We start from the raw sequence: 25162 nt of genomic DNA, 5'->3' as shown, positions 1-25162 counted from the left end.
CTTGCAGGAGAAGATGAAGGTTACGAGGCGATTCTGGCCCCCGTTCGTGAGGTGAGAAGACCGGGCTTTGAAGAAGGCACCACTGATATTGGGCTCTAGATTGTTGCTGTATTTGAATATGTACGCCATGATGATGTCGTCACTCGAATGGATGATGTGGTATTTGGAGTTTATTCAGCGCTGCAGAGGATCGAACATAACACAATTGGAGGTGAGGGGTGAGTTAAGCAATCATTCTATATGTTGTATAAAGGAATAACTAATTGGTTTTGGCTGCACACTGGAACGAGTTCTGTACGGGCGTCCGTCACTTATATTAAGAATATTCTACGCTAACATTTCTTTAGATCCATACTATTTCCAACAGGTTTCTGAGTTTGCGCGAACCTACGTTTCCGATCAGATCAGAGCTATTCGCAATGCCTTCAGAGAAACTAACAGTCCACTCCGCGAAAGCATAGAGAGGGAACTATAAGAGATTGAGAGGCAAATTCCAAACATGAGGTATTCCTTCGAGGGCTAAGCAGATGACGATAGAGTACCACAAGATTAAGATGTACGTACATGGTATCGTCAGGATACTGGTCATTGCATGTTGACAACAGATCCGACAGACGTATTCACATGAAAATCATCCCCGGTGGCCGTTCGTAGAAATCATCCCATGGAGTAGGGTCAAAGCACATTTCGCCATAAAACTCAGGACCAACCAGTCTGGAAAGCATCTTCACTCAACCAACATCCTTCTCACGGCATCCGTCAATTGGCTCATATATCTCCTCAGCTACTAGATCCTCCTCTCTAACCTGGTTAGCGCATGCCTCTCGCATAGATTTCTAGTCTGCCTTGACAAATTTCACATGCCCTATATCGACTTCGTCATGCGCAGGGGGCTGCGGTGCCTCGTAGACAACACGCCGCAGAGCGTCCTCGTCAATCTCTATAAAGTAGCTGTATCGAGGATATCCGTGGTTGACAAGGCCAAGACCTTCAGCACGAGGGTTTTCAGTTCTGATCGCGTCGGCTGCCCATGCTTGGAATCGAGTACGGAGCTGGGGTATGGATATTCCGTCTAGCGTATCGCAATCCTCGACATACGTCCATTCCAAGGTGTTGGCCAACTCGGGAGAATCAAATTCGGCGATTTCCTCATGGGAGCGCTTGTTTATGATATCCTTGAATCGAGTCCATGCTTTGTCGTCTGCGTATGTGCAGCGATAGATGACCCAGCCCCATTTTTCGTGTTTGAGACCGCGGAGGCCTTCTAAGATAGCTTGCGTTGGTGAGGGGCCCTCCATAGCCAGGGAACCTGACGAGACGAAGCTTCGACCATTAGGAGGGGATGGGAAACCGTGAAAGAATCGGAACGATTCAGGTCTGCGATCTAGCGGAGATAGGAACCGCGGCTGTGTGAAAGAACGACAGGAGGTATGTTGATGGCGGAGGCTATTTCCGAACCGACACGCCCGAGGAAAGGGCCTCATGACTGCGAGTTGAGGACAGGATAGAAGAGGTGAAGAGAATATGGGAAAAAGAGATGTTGAGGAGGTTGACATTCGCACGCCAAGATGAGGTACAGAGTAACACTGCCCTGATTGGCGAGGAAAAAGGCAGGTCAGGTGATGGCATCGACAGTGACAAGCAACATCGAGATGACGTATATTTGAAAGCATCGAGTTGCCATCACCAGTATCAGTCGTATATTTGAAAGCATCGAGTTGCCATCACCAGTATCAGTACAGTCATGCATCGATTGAAATTACATTCCTCTTTGATTCCCGCGCAAGTATCCCTCGATTGACCAACATGACTGCTACAACTAACACTGCTGCATGGCTCATGGCAGCCGCACACCCCTTTGCCGTCAAATCAGCTCCCACCTGGAAGCCCGAAGAAAACGAGATTCTCACCCGAAATCATGCCGTGGCAATCAACCCCATCGACGGCAGTCTCCAGACAAAAGCCTGGATGCCCATGGGCTACCCCACGATCCTAGGGGAGGATGTAGCGGGAGAGGTGATTGCAGTCGGTCCAAATGTGACGCGTTTTAAGCCCGGAGATCGTGTGCTCGGCCATGCCCTGGGATTCCTTACAGGTCGCGATCAAGATGGCGCTTTTCAGGCCCATACGACTCTGCGGGTTAATATGGCGAGCAAGATTCCTGATCGTATTTCCTATGAAAAAGCCGTCGTCATTCCGTTGACTTTTTCAACTGCATCTGCGGGGCTTTTTCAGGAAGAGTACTTGAAGTTGAATCTACCTACTGAACCTCGTGCCCAGCCTACCGGAAAGACAATTTTGATCTGGGGCGGTGCATCAAGCGTGGGCAGCAATGCCATCCAGCTTGCCGTGGCTGCAGGATGCGACGTCATCACTACCGCATCGCAAAAGAACTTTGATTATGTGAAGAATCTCGGGGCCAGCCAGGTATTCGATTATCGCAGTCCAACCACTACCGAAGCTCTCATTCAGGCCATGCAAGACAAGACTATCGCCGGTGCCATGGACTGCATCGGGTCTTCTGCTACCCAGGCCTGTATCGATGTGATGAAACAATGTGACGGAAACAGATTTGTGGTGACGGTAAATTCTGGTTTCCAGACTGTGCAAGATATTGTCACCGTGAAGGGAGTTATGGGTGCGTCGATCAAGGATAACTTTGTCAGCAAAGCTGTGTATGAGGATTTTCTACCAAGGGCGCTGGAGGAAGGGACATTCAAGCCGTCTCCTGAACCGGTGATTGTAGGCAACGGATTGGAGATTGTACAGGAAGCGCTGGATTTGCATGGTAAAGGTGGGATTTCTGCTCGGAAGTTGGTTGTACTGTTGGAATAGTAGAGATAAAGTCCAAATCATTGAAGATTAGTATTCTACTTGATATAGTCTTCGTATAAAGGATGGAACTCGCCTGCCATCTTCCCAGCCTACCGGTTCGAGATTGCCAACCAGGTCATTGCTCCCAGTGAGGACAAACTGAACAAGCCATACTGACTCATCCCCGCCGGCCTTTTGACCATCCCCCAAGCGCTTTTCCGATGGCTTCTTTCATGGACCATAGTCCATATTTGTTTTAAGGTGCTTAGGCACCAAGGCAGCAGCATGGTCATGTCTTTTGGATTTTTCTATGACTGGCCGGCCTACAACCATTTTGCATATCGCAATATCCGTCCCTTTATACTGCAAATTTAACGACATGCTTGATAACTGCGTCCCCGAGCTGAATCTAAGCTTTTGGGTCGGTCTTATACACTCCGATGTAGAGACAAAAAATATCAAAAAAACGTCAGCGACAGGACTCGAACCTGTGCACGCGAACGTAATAGCTTTCTAGGCTATCGCCTTAACCACTCGGCCACACTGACAATTGATAGCAGCATAGTCACGTATTCCGATTGGTCACGTTAATTCATCCTAGAGCATTCGTTGGTTCTGCCTATTCCGTACCATCCATCTCCAGGAGTAGGTACCCCCCATATAATATATCTGCAATTTTACCATTCCGCGGAAACAGAGCCGTGCTTGTCAGAACCGCGTTTTTCATCTTCAGATTTATTTCTTTACTCTGATACGGAATTGAATTCTTATTCAATTTCATCAGATTGTGCTTGGGACGGCCCTGATGCATTTTGTGGCATCGGCGAATGTGGCAATGCGACTTGTTCCTTCGCACGGCGACATTATCTCCAAGGCCACGTATCATTACTTGTCTTACGTGGGATTATGGAGGTTAGTGGTGCACCGGGTTACTGCACCTTTTAGTTGAGAAGTGATTGTGTGGAAGGGATATACTTGGACTTGGATTCTCGTATAGCAACCAGCCTTGTCTGACTCTAAATAAGGTTATTTTTACTTTAACATGACTCCGATATGTAACCGCGGAACAACACGGTTGATCTGACCTTCAGATCAATGCTACACCCTGCTACAACGCTTACTCAAAAGAGTGCCCGATATCAAGTCATCCTGTGAATCAGAACCATTCCTTCTCTTCCATCAGAAATGGTGGCTGAGATGACTTGTCCCTGCCCCACTCTTTCAGCCTCATCCTGTACATATGAAGCACATGATTGGCCAGAATGTAAGAATAAGCCGGAGGATCTGCAGTGACTCATGGGGTTATCCCTGCAGTGGGGCTATTTCCACCAATCAGAGGCACAGGATGCAGGCAGCGAGACTGTTGCCTTTTGCGCTCTGCCAGTTGGATGAGCGGAAGTGAAGAGAGCTGAATCTGACAGTGAGAATGAAAGGTATAAAGAGGGGGATCTGTCTGGTTAGAATGGACAGTAACACTCAGACTCAACATCATCTCTCTTTCCTCTCCTCTCTCCTATCCTTCTATCCATCATTCCTCTTTCTCTTTTCATTATCCTTTCAAGACAGTTTCATAGAACACAGCAACCATGGCGCAAATCGACAACGAAACCTTGAAGGAAGAGGACAAGGTGGTGCCCCAAAACACAGAAAACGGCACTGAGCCCTCGAGTACGTTTCTTGTCAACAAAAACGCAGCAGCAACTAACACCCATCAAGACGAGAAGAAGGAAGAGAACAAAGAAGAAGAAAAGCCACAGTACGCCCCCGTCGGCTCTATCTGCGACTACCGAAATCTCTACGAAACAAAGCCCGATGAAAATGGCGACACAACATTCGTCAAGGAGATGCCCAAGGATCTCCCCGAAGCCGGTGAAGACGAGGAATCAGCACAATATGCGGTGATCGTCCGGAATAAGAAGTCTTCTGACTCGCGGAAGAGTCTGGAGCTCCACTCGATTATCATCCAGAGTCAGGTGTTGAAGGAGTTCCTTGAGCCCGTGATGGAGGGATATCCCGGTGTCACAGTGTCTCTGGAGCGATTAGACTTTGGGGCCCCCTTCAAGCCATTCGTTCACCGATGGGAGAGATTTGTGAAGGCCAGAGAGGAGGCGACGGACCCTACCACGAAGGATCACGTCGAGCTGCTGTACAAGATCCTGCACGATGAGCTGAAAGACGTCATTGCGCGCAAGAGGGATCTGAGCAGCCACGGCGTCATCACCCACGATCTCCTCTGGACTATCTTCGAACCCGATGAGCCCATCTTTGCTGTTCAGGAGGGTAGGCTGCGGGCTTTCAAGTTCTCCTACGGCTACATGAACGTTTGCAAGGCACGGTATGAAGTCACTTGTAGCTACGTCGACCATGATGGAGATGAGTTCGGATGGCGCGAGGACGAGTTCTATATCCCCCGTTTCGTCGGCACTGGTCCCATCACCGCACTGCCCATCTTCCCACTCCGATACCACAAGCAGGAGAAGTCTATCCGCGAGTCTCTGATTGCACGCGGCAAGCTCTGGGAGGCACACAAGGGATACCACTACAAGGATTACGAAGGCCCCTCCATTGAACATTTTGAGCGATATGGCGAGGACAAAGAAATCAGAGCAACCCTCAAGGGCCGAGTCATCATTGACGCCGAAGCATACAACACCTTCCACCCCGACCACTCCGTCTGGGTTAGCAATGGCATCGCCGATGAGGACTTTGACGACAGCCACCGTCTCTGCGCAAACCCCATGGTGCGCGGCTACTCCATCAAGACCAAGAAGTGGCTTTCCTTCTACCTCGACGCCACCAAGGATATCGTCTGGGACACTCGCGCATTCGACGCCCTCGTCCTGCCCCGCGAGCAGCAGAACTTGAAGCAGCTCATTCTCGCGTTCGCCAAGGCACAGTCCAAGAACGCAGACACCTTCGACGACGTCGTCCAGGGCAAGGGCCGCGGCATCATCATGCAGCTCAGCGGTCCCCCTGGTGTCGGTAAGACTCTCACCGCGGAGAGTGTCGCCGAAGTCATGCAAGTCCCTCTCTACATGATGAGCGCCGGTGATCTCGGCACCGACGCAGAAAAGGTCGAACGCAGCCTGAAGGACATCCTCCGCATGGTCCCCAAATGGGGCGCTGTTCTCCTCCTCGACGAAGCAGACGTCTTCATGGAAGCCCGTGACGCGTCGGACTTGCAGCGCAACGAACTCGTCTCCATCTTCCTCCGAATGCTGGAATACTACGAGGGCATTCTCTTCCTCACTACCAACCGTGCCGAGAACATCGATCCTGCTTTCGAGTCTCGTATCCACGTCTCGCTGGCATACCCCGACCTCGACTCCGTCTCGCGCCGCCACATCTGGTCGCAGTTCTTGGGTGCCACGGCTAACACAACTGCTTTCACGAGTGAGCAGCTGGATAAGGTGGCTGAGGTGCAGCTGAATGGACGGCAGATTAAGAATATCATCAAGACTTCGCATCTGCTTGCTTGGGATGAGGAAAAGCCGCTCACGTACGAGCATGTCCAGACAGTGCTGAACCTGAGGACGATTGGAAGAGGCCAGAAGGTTTGATTGATGGGTGGTTTAATGACTCTATGATAGCTATTAAATAAAGCAAATAATAAAAATACTTGTTGAATAACTCTCTTGTGCCTATATTATATCACGCTCAGCCTTGTTGATCATAGACAAGGAAGGCCATACATGATACATCCGTGGCAATAACCAACCCTGCGGATACAAAAGACAAAAGTTATACATGTATCAGTCTCTGCTGTGAAAAACTTTGTTTTTTATGCCAAATCTTTAGCTCATAATGAAGAGAATTAAGCTTATCAATATACAGAGCTAATATATAAGCTTATTGGGTAAACCTAAACTATATTTTATATTAATATTGAAACAGCGATATCTATCTAGGGAAAGCATATATGATAGTGCTTTCCGAGACGCTTCTTCCCACAAGGCTGAGGATATTCAACCATGATTGGCAGGCACTTTCGTTTCACAATAAACCCCTTTTTGAGCAGCGCCTCAGGTGAGGGGGTATTCGGAGGGGTTTGAAAAGACAAGGCTCTGACGAAATTGGGGATGTTGCTTTCCCTTCATCGTTCTGCTCATCGTTTCGTCAAGGCCAGAGAGAAAAACATGGCTTCACAGCACCACCAAGAGCTTCCAGGGACTGAACAGCCCAACTCACCTGTCTCGAGTATTCATTCAGATGGTCAAGATCGACGTGAAAATCGAAATGGGGATGAATCTGCCAATACGGATACGGTATCACGAAGGAGCCACGAGCAGGAAGCCATCCCGACCCCAGCAGCAGACAAGCCCTTAGTCGCGATAGACGAGAAAGACAAGCGAGAAATCGCTGTGAAGAGATCCATCTGGACTGTGATCTCCGACTGGTTCATCTGGGAAATCCTTGCTGTCATTCTATCCGCTGGAACACTCATCGCCATGGTGGTCATCCTGGCCAAGTTCGACAAACAACCACAGCCAATCTGGGCGCACATGTCCCTCAACCCGCTGGTTTCCTGGCTGAGTACAGTTTCCAAAGGATGCATTCTTTATGGCATTAACGAAGCACTCGGACAGCTGAAGTGGGTGTGGTTTATGCAAAAGACTCGTCCAATGCCGAATCTGCGGACGTTTGATTCGGCCAGTCGAGGGTTCTACGGGAGTGCAGAGTTGATTTGGACGTTGAGATGCCAGTATGTATTCTATATAAATGGGTGAAATCTAGCTAACAGGATAGGCATTTTGCTGTCTGGGGCAGTCTGGCAGTCATCATGTCATTGGCCTTTGACCCCTTTGCGCAGAATCTCGTCCATTATTATCCGAATAGCGTGGAGGATACATCGCAAAGTGCACTCATCTCCAACACGACCTTCTATGGAACAGTTGGACCCATGATTAGGGGTGGGGCTGCGGGTACGTCTACCCAAGTGATGCTATTATACTTGAGTGACGAACACAGGATTCTGGGTAGACCCGGTGCTCAAGGCGAATGTGTACAACTCGCTGTTCAACAACGATGACTCCAAACCGTGGTCTATCCCGAAGTATACCTGCCCGTCTAGTAACTGCACCTGGGATGTCATTTCTGCAATAGAGGCACGCACTCTCTGTACAAATGTGACTGAACATCTAAACATATCCTGTGCTTCAAGGGTTACGCAGAACGTGACGTTTACTCATCTGCCCAACTGCACCGTTTCTCTCCCTCATAGCAATACTCTGGCCTGGTATATTGACCCCGTTATGATATATGTGCCAATCGTCATCAACGCCATTACGAACCAGTCAGAAACCTTGGTGTATAAAAACTCCACCTTTCCCATAATGCAAATGATCGCCCCAGACCGACTTGATGTAGTCCATGGAAGGGCAAACACCAGCAGATGGCAGGCGATGGAATGTTCGATTGAGCCCGTCGTGCACAGCTTCCGCCCAACCGTCCACGAAAACGTCTACCGCGAAGAGATGCTAGGCATCTGGAACGAAGGTTTCTTGTCTATTGACAGAAACATGACCAACGTGACACCTGGACTCTACTTCCAGCCTCCCTGGGGCCCGGAATACGGGATGCCGGCGAATGGAACGTTTGGGGTTAGTGCTCCAGTTTGGGCCGCGATGACGACGCTATACAAGAATATGTTTTCCGGCTATTACTCTGAGCAAGTCAGGTCTAGTGTGCTCTATGAAGCCCGATATCCTGATATGTACGCGGGCAGCGATGTCATACAGGCCTTTACACACGGTAACATCACGGGTTGTAATATGAATACCGTGGAGAAACTGAGCTGTGCAATGCACAATGTCGCACAAGCTATATCCAAATCGTTCAGGGATGCATCATACGTGGAGATGGGCTCGGATCTGAGCAGAGCCCAAATGGCGAGCGGGCGTGTCATGGCGAGCATGACTTATGTCGAGATACGATGGTGGTGGATTACCTTGCCGGCGTTGGTGTGGGTGCTTGGAGCTGCGACGTTGGTTGGGACGATGTGGAAGAGTCGACGAGGAGTTCCTAGATGGAAGAATGATCCGGTTCCATTGTTGTTTCTTCATCAGGATGGTAATACTGGGGTCTCAGAAAGGGAGCCAGAGGAGAAGGCTGATGGTCTGGAGGTGAGGTTGTATCACAGCAATGACAAAATGGTCTTGGGTGGACTGTCATAGTCCATTAAATGGTATGAGTAGGACCAGATATATGTGGGAGCTCATGATAATATATGTTCATGCTCGAGCTGTGTTCTATATACCGGATACTTTCGTCCAGACATTGGCTGTGTCTATTATACCCATCACGGAATCATTAAATGCATGGAAACTGTTTTGAGAACAGCACTAAGAGTCCTCTCCTTATCACTAGTGCCCTCGAATTTCTATCCTTGGCTGTTGCTGTTGCTGTGCTTTTCAAGAAATCTCGTTGCAAAATTCAGTGTATGTGTATGCCGCTGAGATTCAAACGCCCCCTCTTCTGATCGACTCATCACTGAGCCAGGGATCCTCGATAAGTTCCTTTGCTGCTTTCCTATTTTCTGGGAGCCACTGCAGCATCTTTAGTGCAAATGTTAAGAATTGATCCTTCTGCTCTCCCTCCAGGCATTTGACTGTATCCTCGATCTTGACGTCTTGTGGGATGATATTCCTACGTAGGAAATTCCATATTTGCGATCCAGCGTAAGTATATACCACGTATAAAGGAAGTACTGATACTGAAATGCGAGTGACATAAGGATCTTACCATCTTCATCAAAAAATGGCCCCCCGTACCCCTCCGATGCAGTCGTACAGAGCTTTCCTTGAGCATTTTGGGCAGCTGGGCTCCAGTTCCATTCCAAGCCCTCCCTTTCTCGGTCTACAATTCCCTTTGGCGGTGGACCAAGTAATGCAATCATCTCTGCAAGATGTGCATCCGGATGGTAGTTACCGTTGTCGTCAAAGGCCCGTGTAAACAGATCCCGAGGCGCTAGTAAATTCCACATCTGATATTGGTGAGCAGACTGAACGAGACCTTTGCTGTTGTATAGGCATACCATAACTCCTAGATTCCAGATGTCAACACTGTATGTCCACCCAGCACCCAGTATGACCTCTGGAGCTCTATAGTCATCCGGTTGAATCGGATGTCTATTCAGCATCGATGGATCTTTTTGGTTGTGTGCCAATCCAAAATCCGTTAGTTTAGGAAGGATATAATAAGACCTGAGAGGACCAAAGTCGTTGTGAGAGAGATATATGGCACGTCCATCGTGCACTTTCCGCGGCATTGGATTGGCTGATTGGGTAAGGCCAAAGTCCTGTATAACCGCTGGATCTTCAAATCCGACGAGGATATTGTCCACCTTTAAGTCTAGGATGGTAAGTTTCCATCTTGCAGGCCAACAAGATCAATACTTGCCTGTGTGTATGATGTTGCATTCGGAGTGTAAGTAATCCAAGCCCTTTAGAAGCAATTTGATATAGCCCTTCAGAAGACCCAAAGGAAGCCTTTGATTTCGACATCGATTCTGAAAGAGCCAGAGAGGCTCTCTCATTGGCTCGTATCCCAAGCATACATGTGTGCCATTTGGACTCTTTTCTTCAAAGTGTTCTACAAAGCTTCGTAGATAGTTGCGGCCTTCGTGTGGCGGGTTGGCGTGAGCAATGTGCCGTTCAATTTGATACTCATGTCGTGCTGCACTGGTATCTTTAAAGTCGCAATTGCCAACTTTCAAGGTCAGATATCGCTCGGATTGCCATCTCCACCTGTCGTTGGACGAGGTCAGTGTATATCGGGATTACATCACGTGATCCCCTTACCGATGGAGGTCTCGGACAAGCCAGACGGTAGAGGAAGTGCCCCAGCCCAGTTTTGCCAATGCTTCATATCTCTGATTGAAAATGTAACCAGGCTCAACCGGAAAATAGTGTCTCGCTCTGTAGCCCGGCACCCTCTCTTCCTCGATCGGGGTTTCCGCAGGAAGGTTCGCTGCCGAACCACTGAAGACCGTGCGGTTCTTGCGGCCAAGAGGGGATATGGCACAAACAGACTGCAAAGCACGTTTCGCCATACCAGAATGCTACTGGAATGAAACTAACGACGCACCAGACAAGCTGTCAACGTTGGACCTCACCTGACCCCTGTCGGAGCCGACTTGATCCGCTGCTCTTTCGATTACACCACCTCGACTCAGCCAAACGCCGTACCACATGCTCTGTACAACGGAGCTCCGGGAAGCTAGGTTTACGGAAAGCGTCCTATGATGGGGATTTCACGGCGATTGATCATCTTTTGGAGAGACTCTCTATGCCAGCTATTTCTATCGGACTAAACTTTTTGTGAATCGAAATGGTTCCATTCGAGAACGTCTATATGAAAGGTAACATCCTTATTTCAATTAGAAAAATACAAAATAATACACAATTGTGGGAGAATCAGACTTCCTAAGGCTGTTGTAAAGCTTTGGAATATGGAAAAAAAGTCAAGTTTTCGAATGGCGCCTCAACCCTCTTCTCTCGATATCGGTACAAATAGAGCCAACCCTTTGAAGAAGCTTCATGGTAAAGAGCGGCTTGAGCATTTCAGGACTCATTGTCGAAGGTTGTCAGCGCAGTGTGGGCAGCGTAGAACGCACCCTTGGGGTTGTAATACTCGTCGAACATCAAGGGCTTCGCGCCCTTGATCCAGGTGTACGCGTGCTTATCCGTAAAGCCCCAGAAGCTAATATCGGTGATTCCAGCGTCAAGAGCCTCGCTCATGACGGCACTGTAGATATCGGTTTCGAGTGTGGAGTTGAGCGTGTGGACATCCATTTCAGCGATGGATACTTCCAGTCCGAGGGCCTTGTAGGAATCGACCATCTCCGTAATGACGCCAGGTTTCGGGGCCACTTCGGTGATGTGCATCTGAAGAGCGACTCCGTCGATGGGGACGCCGTCCGCCACGAGTCCGGAGACTAGGTGGTAGAGCTCCTGGCGCTTGTTGGGGAGTGACTCGACCAGATTCTCGTTGATGAATAGTTTGGCATCAGGGTCTGCCGCCCGGGCGATACGGAAGGCATCTTGGACGTAGCCGGGCCCGAGGACTTTGTAGAAGTCGTTGGTCTGCAGACCGCCGCCCTGCGTTTTGAGGGCTTCGGTGACGACGTCCCACCGATCCAGCTTGCCGTGGTATCGGTGCATGATTGCCTCAAAGTGAGCGGACATGGCAGCACGGAACTGGGTGGGGTCGGTGATGTTGAGCAGGTAGTCTGGGTTGCAGCAGCTCGAGATCAGCCCATGTCCCTTGACCACCATGTCATGGTCCTTTGCAAAGCCCACGAGGCGGTCGATTGTGTCCCAATTGTAGTGCCCGGGGGTCGGGTGGATAAACTCCCACTTCAACTCGTTCTCAGGCGAGAGGCTCTCGAACTGCGTGGCAAGGACATTGGCAAACTGAGAATCATTGAGATAATTTGGATTAATTGCTCCGGACCCGATGAGAATACTCTTGCTTGCTGCTTCCTCTCTCAGCGGGCTGGTCCCGGTGCTGGTGAAGGCGTTTGTTCCTTGGATAGTGGCGAGAAACGCGGTGGTGAGGGTTGCGGCACCAAAGGCCTTGATGGTTCTGACTGGCGACATGTTCTCTGCTTTCTGATACTCAGCGATGAATGATTTGCGATTGTAGTCCGTCCATAACGAGGTATTTATAGGCGTTTGCGGCGAGAACAGATGACAGTATATCCAACATATCATCACGCAGTAGATACAGAGTGGGTCACTCCCTGCAGGACCCGCAAAGTACGAACACGAGAGCTTGTCTGTACGGGAACGAGGGCGCTCTCTGATTCGACAAACCACGACTGAGATCTCAGTTAAGCTCAAGTGCTCCATCCGTATTCGTACACTGCCGACCCACATACTTCGGGGATCTCACTTCGGCCATTCTTTGGTAGCTCCAGACAAGTCCCTGCTTTTTTGAATTAAAGTGCCTACTCGTTTTTTTCGTAGACCCATGTCCATGTATGTCGCAGGATCCACTTGGCCATATAAATCATGTACATTCAATACTCGATATACGTATACGAGTGGGGTGGTCATTAGGCTACTATTTTCCTAAAGAGGTTGAAATTTCAACGAGTACTAGATAGCGCAATAAGGATGGGGAGGGGGTTCTTCTTTACGCTGGTGAGTGTTTCAACTACTCCACAAGGACTCATTATTATGAAGAACAGCATGCTAAAAAGAATCCTTAAGATAGCTGAATGTGAGCTATTCTCAATGACCCCTGAAGGAGCGGATGATTGGCTGTCCCGGTCCGCCGTAGCGCCTCCTTGGCCGGATTAGGCAACTGGTGGCGTCGTTCATTCTTCATTCTTCTCCAATTTGTTCGTTCCGCCTTTGCCCGGCCTCCCTTACTCAGGAAGTGACTGTGATGGTGATGCTTGATATTTCCCATTTTTTATGTGATAATGCTGGGTTCAACCTTGAATGGTGACCCATACATAGCTGCAGAGGCAGCACGTCACAGTCAACGTGCAAGGAAAAGACATCGTGCACGCCACTTGAAATCTCGCCTAGGGTGTTTCTCCTGCAAGTCGCGACGGGTCAAAGTAAGTCTTCTAGTCTGCTTCGCCAAATTGTTCCTCCACGCTTGCCATTTCTATGCTGATCCACCGTGCAGTGCGATGAAGTTCGCCCTGTCTGCGGCTCTTGCGATTCGCGGAGGGAGCAATGCATATTCCCCGATCCACCAACAACTTCCCTCAAACCAATCAGCTCTTCTCGAGATCGACAAGAATCGACACGCCGCTCGAGGGACGGTAGTCTCCGTCATGCCCGATCTTCCCTAGAGCCATGGGAGGCGGGTGCTTCTGCGCCAGTAGACGATGGCCTGCGTATGGATGACCTCCTCTCCTTGCAGTTCTTCCATCTGCATACTGCCCCGGGGATGTCTCTACATCCAAAACGAAACATGGCATGGCGGCGGGTAATCCCCCGCCTCGCCGAAAAGCACCGTTATCTCATGCACCTCCTTATCGCCCTGGGCGGCCTTCACATGATCACGGATCGGCTGAGGCCAAGGCCGGGTGAAGATGACCACTCGGATACGGTAGATTTGCGGGTGGTACTGGATCGCTATCAGAGAGGGCTGCAGGACTTCAGAACAGAAGTGGCCAAGATATCCATCTCAAATGCCGAAGCCGTGTACGCAGGCTCCCTACTCCTCGTCGCCTTCTTCTATGCATCCCTCCACGTCCCCGAGCTAAATCTGGCCTGGACGACTGGCATTCCTATTTCTGTTCCCTATGACCCTGCTCTAAGCAACCAGACCCTTTCCCCAACTAACAGGCCCGAGGTAAGCTGGTTGCACTTGATCCGGGGGGTGTCGATCGTGGCCCAAGACCAATGGCCTGCCTTAAAGGCCAGCAGAATCCGGCCACTGGTACTACATTTCCATGGAGATGAGTACTGGACAGACCTTCCCTTTGATCCATCCTTGTCCAAACTCAGCCACTGCTCTCCTCTCCTGCAGGTATTCGCCCAGGGAGCTTTTCAAGCGGTCGCGGACTTGAGAACTTTCTACGCCCCCCATCAGCTGAGCCATAGTTACGGGCTTTCCTCAACATCCGTCTCGCCTCCAAGCGCATCGGAGGGGGCAGTGGATGGACTATCAATGTCCATAAATGTCCTGGAACGCGTCTATTCGCGCATTATCTCTGTTCTCCAATGTTCAGTCCTCGAGCATGGCTTTCCAGATGATTCTGATATTCAGGACAATCTGGAAGAGGCCGCAGTGCTAGGTTGGCCGGGTTTGCTTCCCGATGTCTTTATTGGCTCACTGGAGGTCGACGAACCAGGGCATCCCACCTGGGGACTTTCATTGATCATCTTGGCTCATTTCTATGTCGTCAACACATTGGTAGACCGCTGGTACTTGCGCGCTTTCAAGGATGAAATCCTGAAGATCCAAGAATCCGTCTCTAGTTTACATGACGCTGCGTTGGATCGGCTTCTTATATGGCTGTCGAAGATTGCCACCTCTTGAGCAGACTTTTAGCTTCGTGGATCTGACAAACCCCCATGTACTTTTCTTTGATATAGATAATATTTAGAGCAGGAGCCTTTATAGAGAAGATATAACCAGATAGTTTACAGTTCTCTTCTACAAAGTGCCTGATAGACACAGTCAGTAAACGCTTACATTGTGGTTATCTAGCAAGTCACTTCCTCCATTCATAATATTTCTGCTGCTTCTGTGCCCTACGAACCATTTCACTCCTTTAACAGATTTATATTCTCCCATCATCTCTAAGGGGTCAACGTCGGCATCTTTCTCCCCCGATCTTCTAGAATATCTACCTAAATATAGCGGCTGAAAGGCATCTGCTGCCTGGTGGCGAACTTTATCCTCTTCCGTACTAGCACCACTAAATATCTACTGTCATCATGAAGCCTCCAACTTTTACTTTAGTTCTTCCCCAACACCAGTCTATACATGTTCTACAACAATCCTCTTCTACCTCGTATCAAATTAAACATCCCTTTTAGTTTACCAAAATGGAGTCAGACGAGATAGAATGCTTCACTCGACGCTTCAACGCCATGGAAGTCACATTCCCTGATACTGCCGAAACATGGGTCTTGACTAAAAAGTTATCCGACACGGCCTGTCAGTATACTCAAAGCGACTTCGAACTTCTCGGCGGTCCCTCTGGTGCCTATGGTACATTCGAATGCCACCGTGCAGGCAACCCGAGCGACACAGCCATCATGAAGATATTCATGCAGTAAGCGGTCCCATGATTTGAATCATTAGATGCTGATATCAATTCAGAGTTCCACATGGAGGATCAGGAGGACAGACGCAGTCAGAGATGGCAGGTCAAGCTTCGGAAAAGCTCGACTATTATGCGCGGTCTGCATTGGAGGGCTACAAGCAGCTGAAGCAAGCGGGTTGCACGTCCACGCCTCGTCTGATGGGCTACAAAATCGACAGGCAGGGAAGGGATGAGCTGGTTCCTGGCGGATATATGGTGTATATGCTGCTTGGGAAAGTGCCAGGTGTTCAGCTCGACACTGTTTATTGGAGCATGAGTCCTGAAGTGCGCGAGAAGATCCGCGGCCTATTCCGGGTTGCTCTAGAGTATGAGCTCCTGACTTCTCTACAATATCCACATTGCTAACTTGACTGACATCACCTAGGGATTGTCTCAATTGCGGTGTTCACATCGTGGACACGAACATGGCTAATCTTGTCTGGGACGGAGATAATGATAAGATGTAAGCAAAACACTGCTAAAAAGTTATCAATCCACTCTCAATTTGTCAAGGTCTAATTTGAATTCGTTTATTTCACAGCTGCATCACTGGAATACGCAATTCCGAGCCTGCTGGGCCCCATAATGTCTGGAGAGATCTCGAGTGGATTTTGTGGGGTCTGGTTGTGCCTCCCAGGGGTTATATATACTCAAAGGAAACAAGAGTCCATCCGGGTACTCCTGGATGGAAGGTGTAATCAAAGACAATCATCTTGTCTCTGATATCATGAAGATACATATACACATTGACACATAGATTTAATGGTCTTTAGCCAACCTGCGCATCCTCTACTACACTGTAGAACCTGTATATCCATTTCATTTACGACAGGAATGAGTACATTTGTATCATTGTTTTTGAATCTAAGGATGTCGAGCTAGATAATGTTTATTTTCACAGCATCACTCTGCATCAGACCGGTCCTTGCGAATTTAACCATTGCCACACCAACAGACTGGAACGCCAACTCGGGAGAGGGCAAATTATCCGACGGCGCACGTCTGAGGATAATAGCACTGCAATTTCCGATTCTAAAAGCGACATCGCCATTCTGTGTCTTTGGCGGGGCTATGCCAACCGAAGCATGGTTAACTAGCAGACGCATCGTGTTCTCATCCTGGCGGCCGTTCAGAAAGATCGATTTCCCGACGAGGAGGTCGTGGAGGGATTTGTAATGGTGATCGTCCTTCAGGAACTTGCTGACAGAAGAACCACTGGGCGCCACCACAGACGAGCTAGTACTGTCCCTAGCCAAAGGCAGTAGTTTTTTCTGGATTAAAGAATCTGCGTGGTATGGAGAAAATCCCCCAGTAGAGGTGAGGAATGAGAACAGCCACTTCCAGGTTGCTTTAGGGTTAAACTCATGCAGCTCATAAGGCTTGACAGCTTCAACTGCTACATAGTATCCCCAGTTGAGCTTGACCTCCAATGTTCTTTTGTGTGAGATACTGCATATGATATCATGGTAATACATTGGAATGCAGTTTGAAGGCATCCATGTATCATCATGCGGAGGCTGCCTCCAGTCTGGAACCCACGAAGGCAATGTGCGGCTGTCGTCTTTATGACGGTGCATCTCGGCGTATAAAAGCAATTTGACCGGGTTCGATGATAGCATGGTTGCTGCAAATGCAGTATACACTTCCTCTACACTGGCGGAATAATCAAAGACATCCGGTACGCCGTCTGCGTAGATGGAGTTGTCCTCAGGGGTTGGGATATCATTTGCCAAAGCGGAGAGTGCATAGATTCTATCTCGATCGTCAACGCACCCGAAATGATGGAATTTGGGTAGCAGTGAGATTAATTCCTGTTGAGCGGTCTTCTTATCTCCCATCGACCAGTTTTTCCACAGCTCGTATATCGTCACTAGTGACTCGACGACATGGCTGTCCACTCGACTAAGCAGTGCAGTACCAGATAAGACATTCAATCCCTGAAACAGACGGACGAGAGATATCTCTGCACGGTTACAGCATATTACCACGTCCGGATTCAGGACGATCTCCTGAATAATCCACCGTCGACTGAACCACGGCATTTCAAAAAGCTGCTGTATCCGCATGCCTTGCTTTTCAATCTCAAATGCGGCCATACTTTCGACGGATCTATCATCTCCCTTTGTCTTCTTACAGAGAAGCTTCACGGCCTCCTCCCCATCCTGCCTGTCTCCCAACCAAACTAGCACCCTACTTGCATTCCTAAACACCTGGCGCATAAGCTGAATCTGGACTGTCTTTTCATCATCGTCCCCTTGGTTGATACAAATTGAATCAGCCCAAAGACGACGGACATAATGCGGAGAGCGAAATCGCGTCAACGCAGCGTGCAAATTCGGCGTAATGCGAAGGACGGTATTTTCAGAGGAATAGATTGACTGCGAGAAGATCGGAGCACCCCATGTGTATGAGATTGCTTCGTAAGTCTCCTCGAGGTTGTTGACGGAGATTTCCTCGATCCTGCAGCGGAGTGGGGAGTCTCTGTTGGGAGATGGGTCGAGTGCGATAATCCGGATGTTTGTTGGGGAAGCAAGTGGTTGGTAGGAATAGGATGCCATTGTGGGATTGATGGACGTTGACTATTGAAAAAGAAAAAGAAAAGAAGAAAGAAAGAGGGGCATTTAAGGTGAGGCTGAGATGCAGGGATATTGACAAATGAATGTGATTGGCTATACATTCAACATATTACCTAGGTAGTAGTATACTTTATCCACCAAATATCATTAATCACACCCCATTCTTCGCCCTCTCTCCAACCTGCACAACAACATCTTCTCCATCTCCATCCGTACTGTCCCTCGATGACGTCGGAACATCCCTCTTCCTCTCCCTGCACACATTAGCTTCCTCTACTTATATATTCCAGGGGACTCACCGTCTGTGAATGACAATTGAAGCGACAAACCCGGCCCAAAGCAGAAAGTAGAATACAAACGTCACCGGCCATCCCTTTCTCCATCTGGGGGCACCATCTGGACCGGCAGTGGGGAAGAGGAGAAGGGGGACCCAGATGTTGAATGAGTAGCCGAATGTCATCATGGAGCCCTTCAGCACTATTAGTATTGTATATAATACGGGCTTGGATGGGGCATACTAGAATCAGTGCTCGTTCTTCTGAGTCATCTTTGACGATGGTGTTGACTGTCGAGTATAAGATTGGACTCAGGCATCCCGAGAGACCGAAGAGATACCAGGCGACGAATCTAGATTGTTAGAACATAATATCCAAAGGTAGTAGAGAGCTTACTTGAGAGCAGTAGGAATATTCCAAACAATCATGCACAATGTCGAAAACAAACAGCAGATCGACACGATGGTATAGATAATCCACCCTGGATAAATCGCAGCAAGAGTCGATCCCAGCCACGAAGCAACAATCTGAATCGCATAAATAACAGTTGGGAGATTGTTGACCTGCGTCACCGAGTATCCCTCTGCCTTGAGCCACAGACTCATATAACTACTCGGATAGGCGGAGATGATCATGAAGCTGATAAATTAGCATCTCTCTATATCCAAGACAGGAATACTCACGCATAGCAGGTGATGAACACCCAAATATGCCACCTCTTCAACGACCGCTTGAACACATCCAATCCTAGCTTTCCTGGTCGACGGATATTCGCTCGTCTTGCCCTCTCCTTGGCCAATGTGATGTCGTTTTCAGTCAGGTAAAACGGTCTCGGTGAGTCTGGTATTCCAGGAAAGACAACAAACCCAATCAGTGCAACGGGAAGAGTAAAGATGCCGTCAATGATAAACAGCCATCGCCAGCCAGGCATCCCTGACACACCCGATAAATTGGTGTATGCAGCTGCTTGGAGATATCCGCTGACCATCGAGCCGAGTGGATTGCAGACAAACCACATTCCGGCTCGTTTGTAGAGTTCGGGGCCAGAGTACCATGATCCTTTTCTGATTAGCTCTATTCAATTGAGTTATAGGAAGATAAAGCATACCCAAGATAAAGTGGGTTCCCGCAAAAACAGGCGCTTCCAACGCTCCAACCAAGAAGCGAAGGGCGTAGAGTTGACCAACAGTAGCAACCCGACTCTGGGCGAATGTACAAATACCCCAGAGAACTTCAAGGCCGGGAAGAAGCCATCGTGCTCTGGATAGTTAGTTATTGTCGGTATATATAGAAAGAGAACGTACAAACTTGGCCGCGACAGCAAGAGTAGACCAGGAACCTGGAATACCACATATGCGGTGTAGTAGCAGACATTGAAATAGTTGAGCTGGTTTCCATTGAGGTTGAGGTCTTCTTTGAGGCCGCTGACGTAGGCATTGGTGATGTTTGTTTGGTCTGTTTGTTAATTATACAGCTGCATTGGTTGGTGGTGAGCTTACCCAGATACTTGACGAAGACTATTTTGTTAGCTGGAGTATAATAAGCAGAATGAATGACTTACAGCATAGACAAGCAAATATCAAAATAGAAACATCGAGTTTGAACAGAAGTCTGTAATGTTAGCTTCATCGCCATACAATGGCGTGTATACTCACTTTCTCTCCTCACTCGGATAAGACGACGGATACCAATTAAAAATCTCTTTAATCAACCTGCCAAACGTCAATTTCTCCGACTTTGAATTCTCCGACATCCTGGCTGTCAATATCGTCCACACATTCTTCAACCAAAAAGCCTATCTGCACCCCAACTTATATCACAAAATCCAATTTGTGTAATTCCCCCACCGCGTGTCGCCATTCCACCCATCAGCACACCAGATAAAAGCAAAACCAGTTATATGCAGCACAATCGATCTTATCTTCGGCATGTTGGCTGCCGGCACTGGATGGCGTGCTGACATCCCAGCATAACAACAGGTCGACGCTTGATGCCGCCATTGCGTGCTTTGCGTGATAATATCGACATCTGCGGGGTAGTATAGGGGCGGATATATTTATGTTAATGTTTATTCAGGATTCTGGTATTAGGTTGGTATAACCATTATTATTGAGTCAGAAAAGTTAAACATGCCTGGAAAGTTGATTGATCGATATGACCATGTCCCTGTGACAAAGGCGGAGCGTGAGTATCACAATACCATTATATTTATTATAATATACTGATTGACAGTCGACTGGGCTGAATTAATCACCCTCGATCTCAGCCAATACGAACAGCCGGGCGGAAAAGAAGATCTCGTCAAGCAGCTCGACCACGCCGTCCGCCATGTCGGTAAGCATACATCTTCCAACTATAAAACCGCATACTCATATTCAAGGCTTCTTCTACGTCAAAAACTTCAACATCCCCCAAGAAGAAATCGACCGTCAGTTCGCCCTAGGACGCGAATTCTACGCTCTCCCTCTTGAGGAGAAACTCAAGTATCACAATAGTGATGACTTGGTGCGTGGTGAGTATAATGGGTATAGACCGGCTGGACATCGCATGTAAGTCTTCTTTTCTTGGGCAGATAAATTAAGAATTAAACTAATTGAATAGCCTTGGAAACGGCATCAAGGATAACGTGCAGGTGTACAATATCCCCAAATTCGACGGCCATCATCACCGCCAGCAGCCTGCTATTCTCGCGGAGAATATTAAGGAGATTGAGGCTTTTAGTCGGGTACTCCACCTCCACCCATATATTTCCATTTGATGACATACTAAGCTGTATAGAAATGCCACACAGAGGTAGTCGAAAAACTCCTCCGCCTCTTCGCCATCCTCCTCCAACTCCCCGACGAAAACCAGCTCGTCAAAGACCACCAATACGACGTCAAAGGCGAAGACCACCTCCGGTACATGCACTACGCCGCGCGCAGCGTCGAGGAGAATAATAAAGTGGGCGATCTATACAGTCCCGGACACACGGATCTGGGCACGGTGACGCTCCTCTTCAGACAGCCTGTTGCTGCGCTGCAGATCCTCAACTCAGAGGGTCAGTGGAAGTGGGTGAGGCCTCAGGATGGGACGATCACGATTAACACTTGTGATGCGTTGACTGCGCTCACGGGGGGACTGATCAAGTCGAGTGTTCATCGCGTGCATGCACCACCGCCGGATCAGGCGCATGTTGATCGGTTGGGGGTGCTTTACTTTGCTAGGTAGCCTCCCCCCTTCCTACCTTTTCTTATCGTCAATACTAATAAATTGATAGACCCAACAACCACGTCATCCTCGACCCAATCCAAAACAGTCCCGTGCTGAACGAACTAGGACTCACCAAAAACGCCTTTACAGAACTTGGCCAGCACCTCACGACAGAGCAGTGGGTGAAAGTCCGCCAGACGCAGCAGCAGCGTCGTCTAAAAGATACCAAGATCTCGGCGGATGGGAAGTACACGTACCAGCCGAAGGATTTGGAGGTTATTCCGGGTTTGCATGCGAAGATTTATAACTAGTTTGCCTGCTTGAGAATGAGGTTACGAATGGAGATGATTGCTTTTCAGTGTTTCTGCCTGAGGTGTTTGCTTCCCGAAACGGTAAGCCGAGGGATAGGTCACGTGTGGTTCGGATAAGAATCCCGGGAGTGTGTTTTCCCTCGTGGACAGCCAATCAGAGAAGGGGAGATTAAGCTGCACTCCGCAAATTAAGCAGAGGATGATCTTCAAGCCAGGATGGCATGGATCATGGGGCTAGCTACATGGCAATCTGTTCTAGAATAGCTTAATCTGGCGACAAATATAAAGTGGAGAAGAAGTGAACATCGTTAGATATCTTGAAATTCGTGAAAATGCAACATGCTAAACTATATATACATGAAATCTCTAAAAAAACACCGTTCTAGAAAAGCGAACCCTTTACAGCTTGTTCTGCTGCTTGCTGAAGCGCTCGAATGACGAGACAGGAGGCGCCGAGTTGGGGTTGGGGTGGTGCTCCTTGACGGACATTTTGACGTTGTACTCGAGGTCGAGGGTAGCCTTGGGGTCGTTGTGCTTGGGCTTGAAGTCGACAACGAGATCGTCCTTGACGGCGAAGACAGAGTCAATGTCGAGGTGGGGGTCGTCGGAGGGGTAGATCTGGTTGATGACGGTGGCGTAGTCGGGGTGGGTGATCATGAGGTGGATGTGGGCGGGACGCATGGGGGAGCGGTCCATGAGGTTGAGAAGGACACCGGCGGGCCCGTCGGTGGGGAGGGAGTAAGGGGTGGGGTGGTAGCAGTACCAGTAGAACTCGCCCTTCTCGTTGGAGCGGAACTTGCCGCGGAGGTTGTTGTCGGTCTGGGTGGGATCTTGGAAGTCGTACTGGCCGTTGGCGGAGGCCTGCCAGATGTCGAGGACGGCGCCGACGATGGGCTTGCCGGTCTCCATGTCCTTGAGCACACCGTGCATGTAGGTCACCTTGCCGCCCTCCTTGGGGTCCTGGATGATGCTGTCGCCGAGTTCACGGAAGGGAGCGTTGGGCGACCAGAAGGGACCGAGAATGACGTTGGAGGTGGGGGAGACACCCTGCTCGGTGACGATCTTGTTGGCGATCTCATCGACGAGGCTAAAAGATGTTAATTTGGTAAAAGTTTTTTGTGGTGTTTTTTGACTTACGACTCAAGACCGATGACGTCGCAGATACGGTGGCACTCGTTACGGATGGGAGTGCTGATCTTTCCGATCGAGTTGATAAACTCAACACCCATCATCCACTCGGCAGGAGTGAGCTCGACCTCACGAGCAAAGTCATGGATGTGAGTGATCAACGAGCCCAGGATGACGCGAGCGCGCTCGGGGGTGTTGGGGCCCATTGCCTTGACGACATAAGGAGTGAAGTTGGGATCGAATCGGGAATTGGTAGACATGATGTGTGGTTGGTGTGAGAGAGAAAAGATGGTTTTCTGGGTATCTGGGGTATGGAGAGAATGATGGGAGAAAAGGCAGCGAGACAACGGAGGTCTATATAGGCCAACGGCCGTGGCAAGTCTGCATACCGAAGGCAGCGCAACGGCAAATCGTTCGGCTGGTCATAACTGCGGAGAGAACCAGGGAACAGCAGAGATAAAGTGCCAGATGGAGAATGTGTCGTGCATCGGCCAGCTCTGCGGCGCAACAGCCGAAGCGGCGGCAAGTCCGTGGGTTGGCCAGCCGAAGTGGATTACCTCAGCCCAGCCTATCAGACCACGCGTGATGCTTGCAACATCATGGGGAACACGCTGAACGATCAGGGCTACAGCAGCCAATCAGGCAGTCAGGAAAACTAAACCAGCATCGATGGCCTGAGCATCTCGACCGTGTGCTGTGTAGAGCGTGTGGCATACAAGCCGGGGTAAGTGTTTACCCGCGGCTAATCGCTCTGGGAGATTCTCCGGGATTTGACCCCCGCCCGCTACCCGTCGCTGAGTCAGCAGTCAGCCCTTTGGGGGATCATTTGCCTGGATCGACATGCCAGTCATTATCCGGGGCTGAGGCAAAGGCGGGGCGGAATAATACTGAATCGGGGGATGGGAATCATCAATCCACTGGTTGTACAGTAGGACCATAGTTAATCATGAGACATTCAGAATATCCAATTAGCTGTGGATAAACATATACCTTCAGAACATAGCATGAGCCATTTTACGTATCAGACAATTCGCGGAATTTTATCTCTTTGTTTTGTATGGCAACTGGATATATGGGGAAGTGTTCCAGAACACCCCTTTAAAGCTCACCCGACCGAGGGTTCGGAGTGGCTGCCATCAAACTTTGCCCAACAAAGAGGGGGTTATCCGCTGGAGTTTTAGAGGGGTGATGATCATCCAAGGCATTTGCAGCAATGAAAGCTGTGATGAATGAATAAGGCTATCTGTAGTTATATAAATGAATTCAGTCATTCCTATTCTGGATAATAAGCAAGTGATTTATATATATACTCAATGGTGTTATATATAATAATTGTGTTCAAGAATATGTAGTTCATTTAACTGCTGTATGTGATATCATATATATTGAAATACCAATACAAGAAATATATTTACAGAATGCAATGCATACTTACTAGTGACCATGGCCGTGAGAACTGTGTTGGCGCCGATCAAGATGGGCTTTATGCATGGCCTTTTCCTCATCATCTTCCCAAAGGATAGCAATGGCGCCATTTCTCAGGAAGTTTAACATCTAAACCAGTCAGAAAAAGTATCTTCAAAGTAAACAATAACATACCCTCAATAACCAAATTCGCCGGATCAGCAGGATCAACATGAACGCCCCGCTTATACGGCACCGCAGACGAAACATAAACCACATCCCATCGCGTCACGGAAACCGCACTGATGCCCAGTCCTCAATGTAGTGGAACCCATTCGCATCCAGATGACACACGGTATTCAGGGGTCCAAGCCTCCCGACCCACGGAACTCCAGATACTGGTTCTCTAGTAGATTGACACCGCCGACGATGCGGAGGATGCCAAGTGGGTTGGTGGTGCCGCTGTAGGTGTCTAGCGTGTTGCTGTCGGTGGATCCGTACATGAGGCTCACCGTGTAGTATCGTGGTTGGCCGGTCCATGATAATTCTTGGTTGACGGTCTTTATGAGTTTTATACATGGTAATGTAGATTGTGGACTGACTCACTGTCCCAAATTTGGTCTCATGAAGTGATTCTGTCAGTAAGTACGAGAATGGATTTATATCGTTAGTTAGATACACAAT

The 25162-nt window shown here is 49.0% G+C and overlaps 12 protein-coding genes and 1 non-coding gene across 13 annotated transcripts; 6 read left to right on the top strand and 7 right to left on the bottom strand.

The window, feature by feature from the left end:
* Positions 1 to 836: 836 nt before the first annotated feature.
* ASPWEDRAFT_33117 (uncharacterized protein) lies at positions 837 to 1298 on the bottom strand (the record flags this gene model as incomplete). The annotated part of the gene is made up of 1 exon (XM_040833739.1): positions 837 to 1298. The coding sequence occupies one exon, from the start codon at positions 1296 to 1298 to the stop codon at positions 837 to 839; it is 462 nt and encodes a 153-aa protein (XP_040683573.1).
* A 389-nt stretch (positions 1299 to 1687) lies between these two features.
* ASPWEDRAFT_46646 (zinc-binding alcohol dehydrogenase family protein) lies at positions 1688 to 2857 on the top strand. The gene has a single exon (XM_040836809.1). The coding sequence runs from the start codon at positions 1807 to 1809 to the stop codon at positions 2833 to 2835; it is 1029 nt and encodes a 342-aa protein (XP_040683572.1). The 5' UTR covers positions 1688 to 1806; the 3' UTR covers positions 2836 to 2857.
* Positions 2858 to 3281: 424 nt separating this feature from the next.
* ASPWEDRAFT_t217 lies at positions 3282 to 3362 on the bottom strand. Its single transcript has one exon. It is a non-coding gene; the product is annotated as a tRNA-Ser (tRNA).
* Positions 3363 to 4394: 1032 nt separating this feature from the next.
* On the top strand, positions 4395 to 6610 carry ASPWEDRAFT_46645 (ATP-binding protein). Its single transcript, XM_040836808.1, has 2 exons — positions 4395 to 4482; positions 4531 to 6610. The coding sequence occupies exons 1-2, from the start codon at positions 4401 to 4403 to the stop codon at positions 6372 to 6374; spliced, it is 1926 nt and encodes a 641-aa protein (XP_040683571.1). The 5' UTR covers positions 4395 to 4400; the 3' UTR covers positions 6375 to 6610.
* Positions 6611 to 7262: 652 nt separating this feature from the next.
* Positions 7263 to 8987, top strand: ASPWEDRAFT_121856 (DUF3176 domain-containing protein; the record flags this gene model as incomplete). Its single annotated transcript, XM_040829117.1, has 3 exons — positions 7263 to 7516; positions 7561 to 7736; positions 7783 to 8987. The coding sequence occupies 3 exons, from the start codon at positions 7263 to 7265 to the stop codon at positions 8985 to 8987; spliced, it is 1635 nt and encodes a 544-aa protein (XP_040683570.1).
* Positions 8988 to 9272: 285 nt separating this feature from the next.
* ASPWEDRAFT_177625 (uncharacterized protein) lies at positions 9273 to 10864 on the bottom strand (the record flags this gene model as incomplete). The annotated part of the gene is made up of 5 exons (XM_040831692.1): positions 9273 to 9459; positions 9528 to 9796; positions 9848 to 10156; positions 10370 to 10559; positions 10614 to 10864. 5 exons carry the CDS (start codon positions 10862 to 10864, stop codon positions 9273 to 9275), a joined length of 1206 nt encoding a protein of 401 aa, XP_040683569.1.
* A 281-nt stretch (positions 10865 to 11145) lies between these two features.
* On the bottom strand, positions 11146 to 12421 carry ASPWEDRAFT_165629 (endo-1,4-beta-xylanase). The gene has a single exon (XM_040829911.1). It carries the CDS (start codon positions 12411 to 12413, stop codon positions 11376 to 11378), a length of 1038 nt encoding a protein of 345 aa, XP_040683568.1. The 5' UTR covers positions 12414 to 12421; the 3' UTR covers positions 11146 to 11375.
* Positions 12422 to 13183: 762 nt separating this feature from the next.
* On the top strand, positions 13184 to 14920 carry ASPWEDRAFT_63343 (Zn(II)2Cys6 transcription factor domain-containing protein). Its single transcript, XM_040838695.1, has 2 exons — positions 13184 to 13384; positions 13456 to 14920. The coding sequence occupies exons 1-2, from the start codon at positions 13244 to 13246 to the stop codon at positions 14818 to 14820; spliced, it is 1506 nt and encodes a 501-aa protein (XP_040683567.1). The 5' UTR covers positions 13184 to 13243; the 3' UTR covers positions 14821 to 14920.
* Positions 14921 to 15272: 352 nt separating this feature from the next.
* ASPWEDRAFT_188294 (uncharacterized protein) lies at positions 15273 to 16365 on the top strand. The gene is made up of 4 exons (XM_040832217.1): positions 15273 to 15562; positions 15610 to 15918; positions 15978 to 16055; positions 16134 to 16365. Exons 1-4 carry the CDS (start codon positions 15333 to 15335, stop codon positions 16288 to 16290), a joined length of 774 nt encoding a protein of 257 aa, XP_040683566.1. The 5' UTR covers positions 15273 to 15332; the 3' UTR covers positions 16291 to 16365.
* A 55-nt stretch (positions 16366 to 16420) lies between these two features.
* Positions 16421 to 18150, bottom strand: ASPWEDRAFT_188293 (HET domain-containing protein; the record flags this gene model as incomplete). The annotated part of the gene is made up of 1 exon (XM_040832216.1): positions 16421 to 18150. The coding sequence occupies one exon, from the start codon at positions 18148 to 18150 to the stop codon at positions 16471 to 16473; it is 1680 nt and encodes a 559-aa protein (XP_040683565.1). The 3' UTR covers positions 16421 to 16470.
* A 313-nt stretch (positions 18151 to 18463) lies between these two features.
* ASPWEDRAFT_733584 (uncharacterized protein) lies at positions 18464 to 20196 on the bottom strand (the record flags this gene model as incomplete). The annotated part of the gene is made up of 9 exons (XM_040839316.1): positions 18464 to 18637; positions 18687 to 18795; positions 18840 to 19082; positions 19127 to 19502; positions 19552 to 19703; positions 19748 to 19898; positions 19943 to 19960; positions 20005 to 20054; positions 20099 to 20196. 9 exons carry the CDS (start codon positions 20194 to 20196, stop codon positions 18464 to 18466), a joined length of 1371 nt encoding a protein of 456 aa, XP_040683564.1.
* Positions 20197 to 20572: 376 nt separating this feature from the next.
* Positions 20573 to 21946, top strand: ASPWEDRAFT_122113 (uncharacterized protein; the record flags this gene model as incomplete). The annotated part of the gene is made up of 6 exons (XM_040829128.1): positions 20573 to 20627; positions 20676 to 20777; positions 20824 to 20992; positions 21045 to 21168; positions 21222 to 21649; positions 21703 to 21946. The coding sequence occupies 6 exons, from the start codon at positions 20573 to 20575 to the stop codon at positions 21944 to 21946; spliced, it is 1122 nt and encodes a 373-aa protein (XP_040683563.1).
* Positions 21947 to 22238: 292 nt separating this feature from the next.
* On the bottom strand, positions 22239 to 23549 carry ASPWEDRAFT_46641 (putative catechol dioxygenase). The gene is made up of 2 exons (XM_040836807.1): positions 23084 to 23549; positions 22239 to 23033 (listed from the first exon to the last, which is right to left on the bottom strand). Exons 1-2 carry the CDS (start codon positions 23332 to 23334, stop codon positions 22346 to 22348), a joined length of 939 nt encoding a protein of 312 aa, XP_040683562.1. The 5' UTR covers positions 23335 to 23549; the 3' UTR covers positions 22239 to 22345.
* Between the last annotated feature and the right edge of the window lie 1613 nt (positions 23550 to 25162).

This window comes from Aspergillus wentii, assembly GCF_001890725.1.
Source record: "Aspergillus wentii DTO 134E9 unplaced genomic scaffold ASPWEscaffold_10, whole genome shotgun sequence".
NCBI classification, from domain to species: domain Eukaryota; kingdom Fungi; phylum Ascomycota; class Eurotiomycetes; order Eurotiales; family Aspergillaceae; genus Aspergillus; species Aspergillus wentii.
Note: the sequence above shows the minus strand (reverse complement) of the source record. Positions and strands in the feature narration are given on the sequence as shown.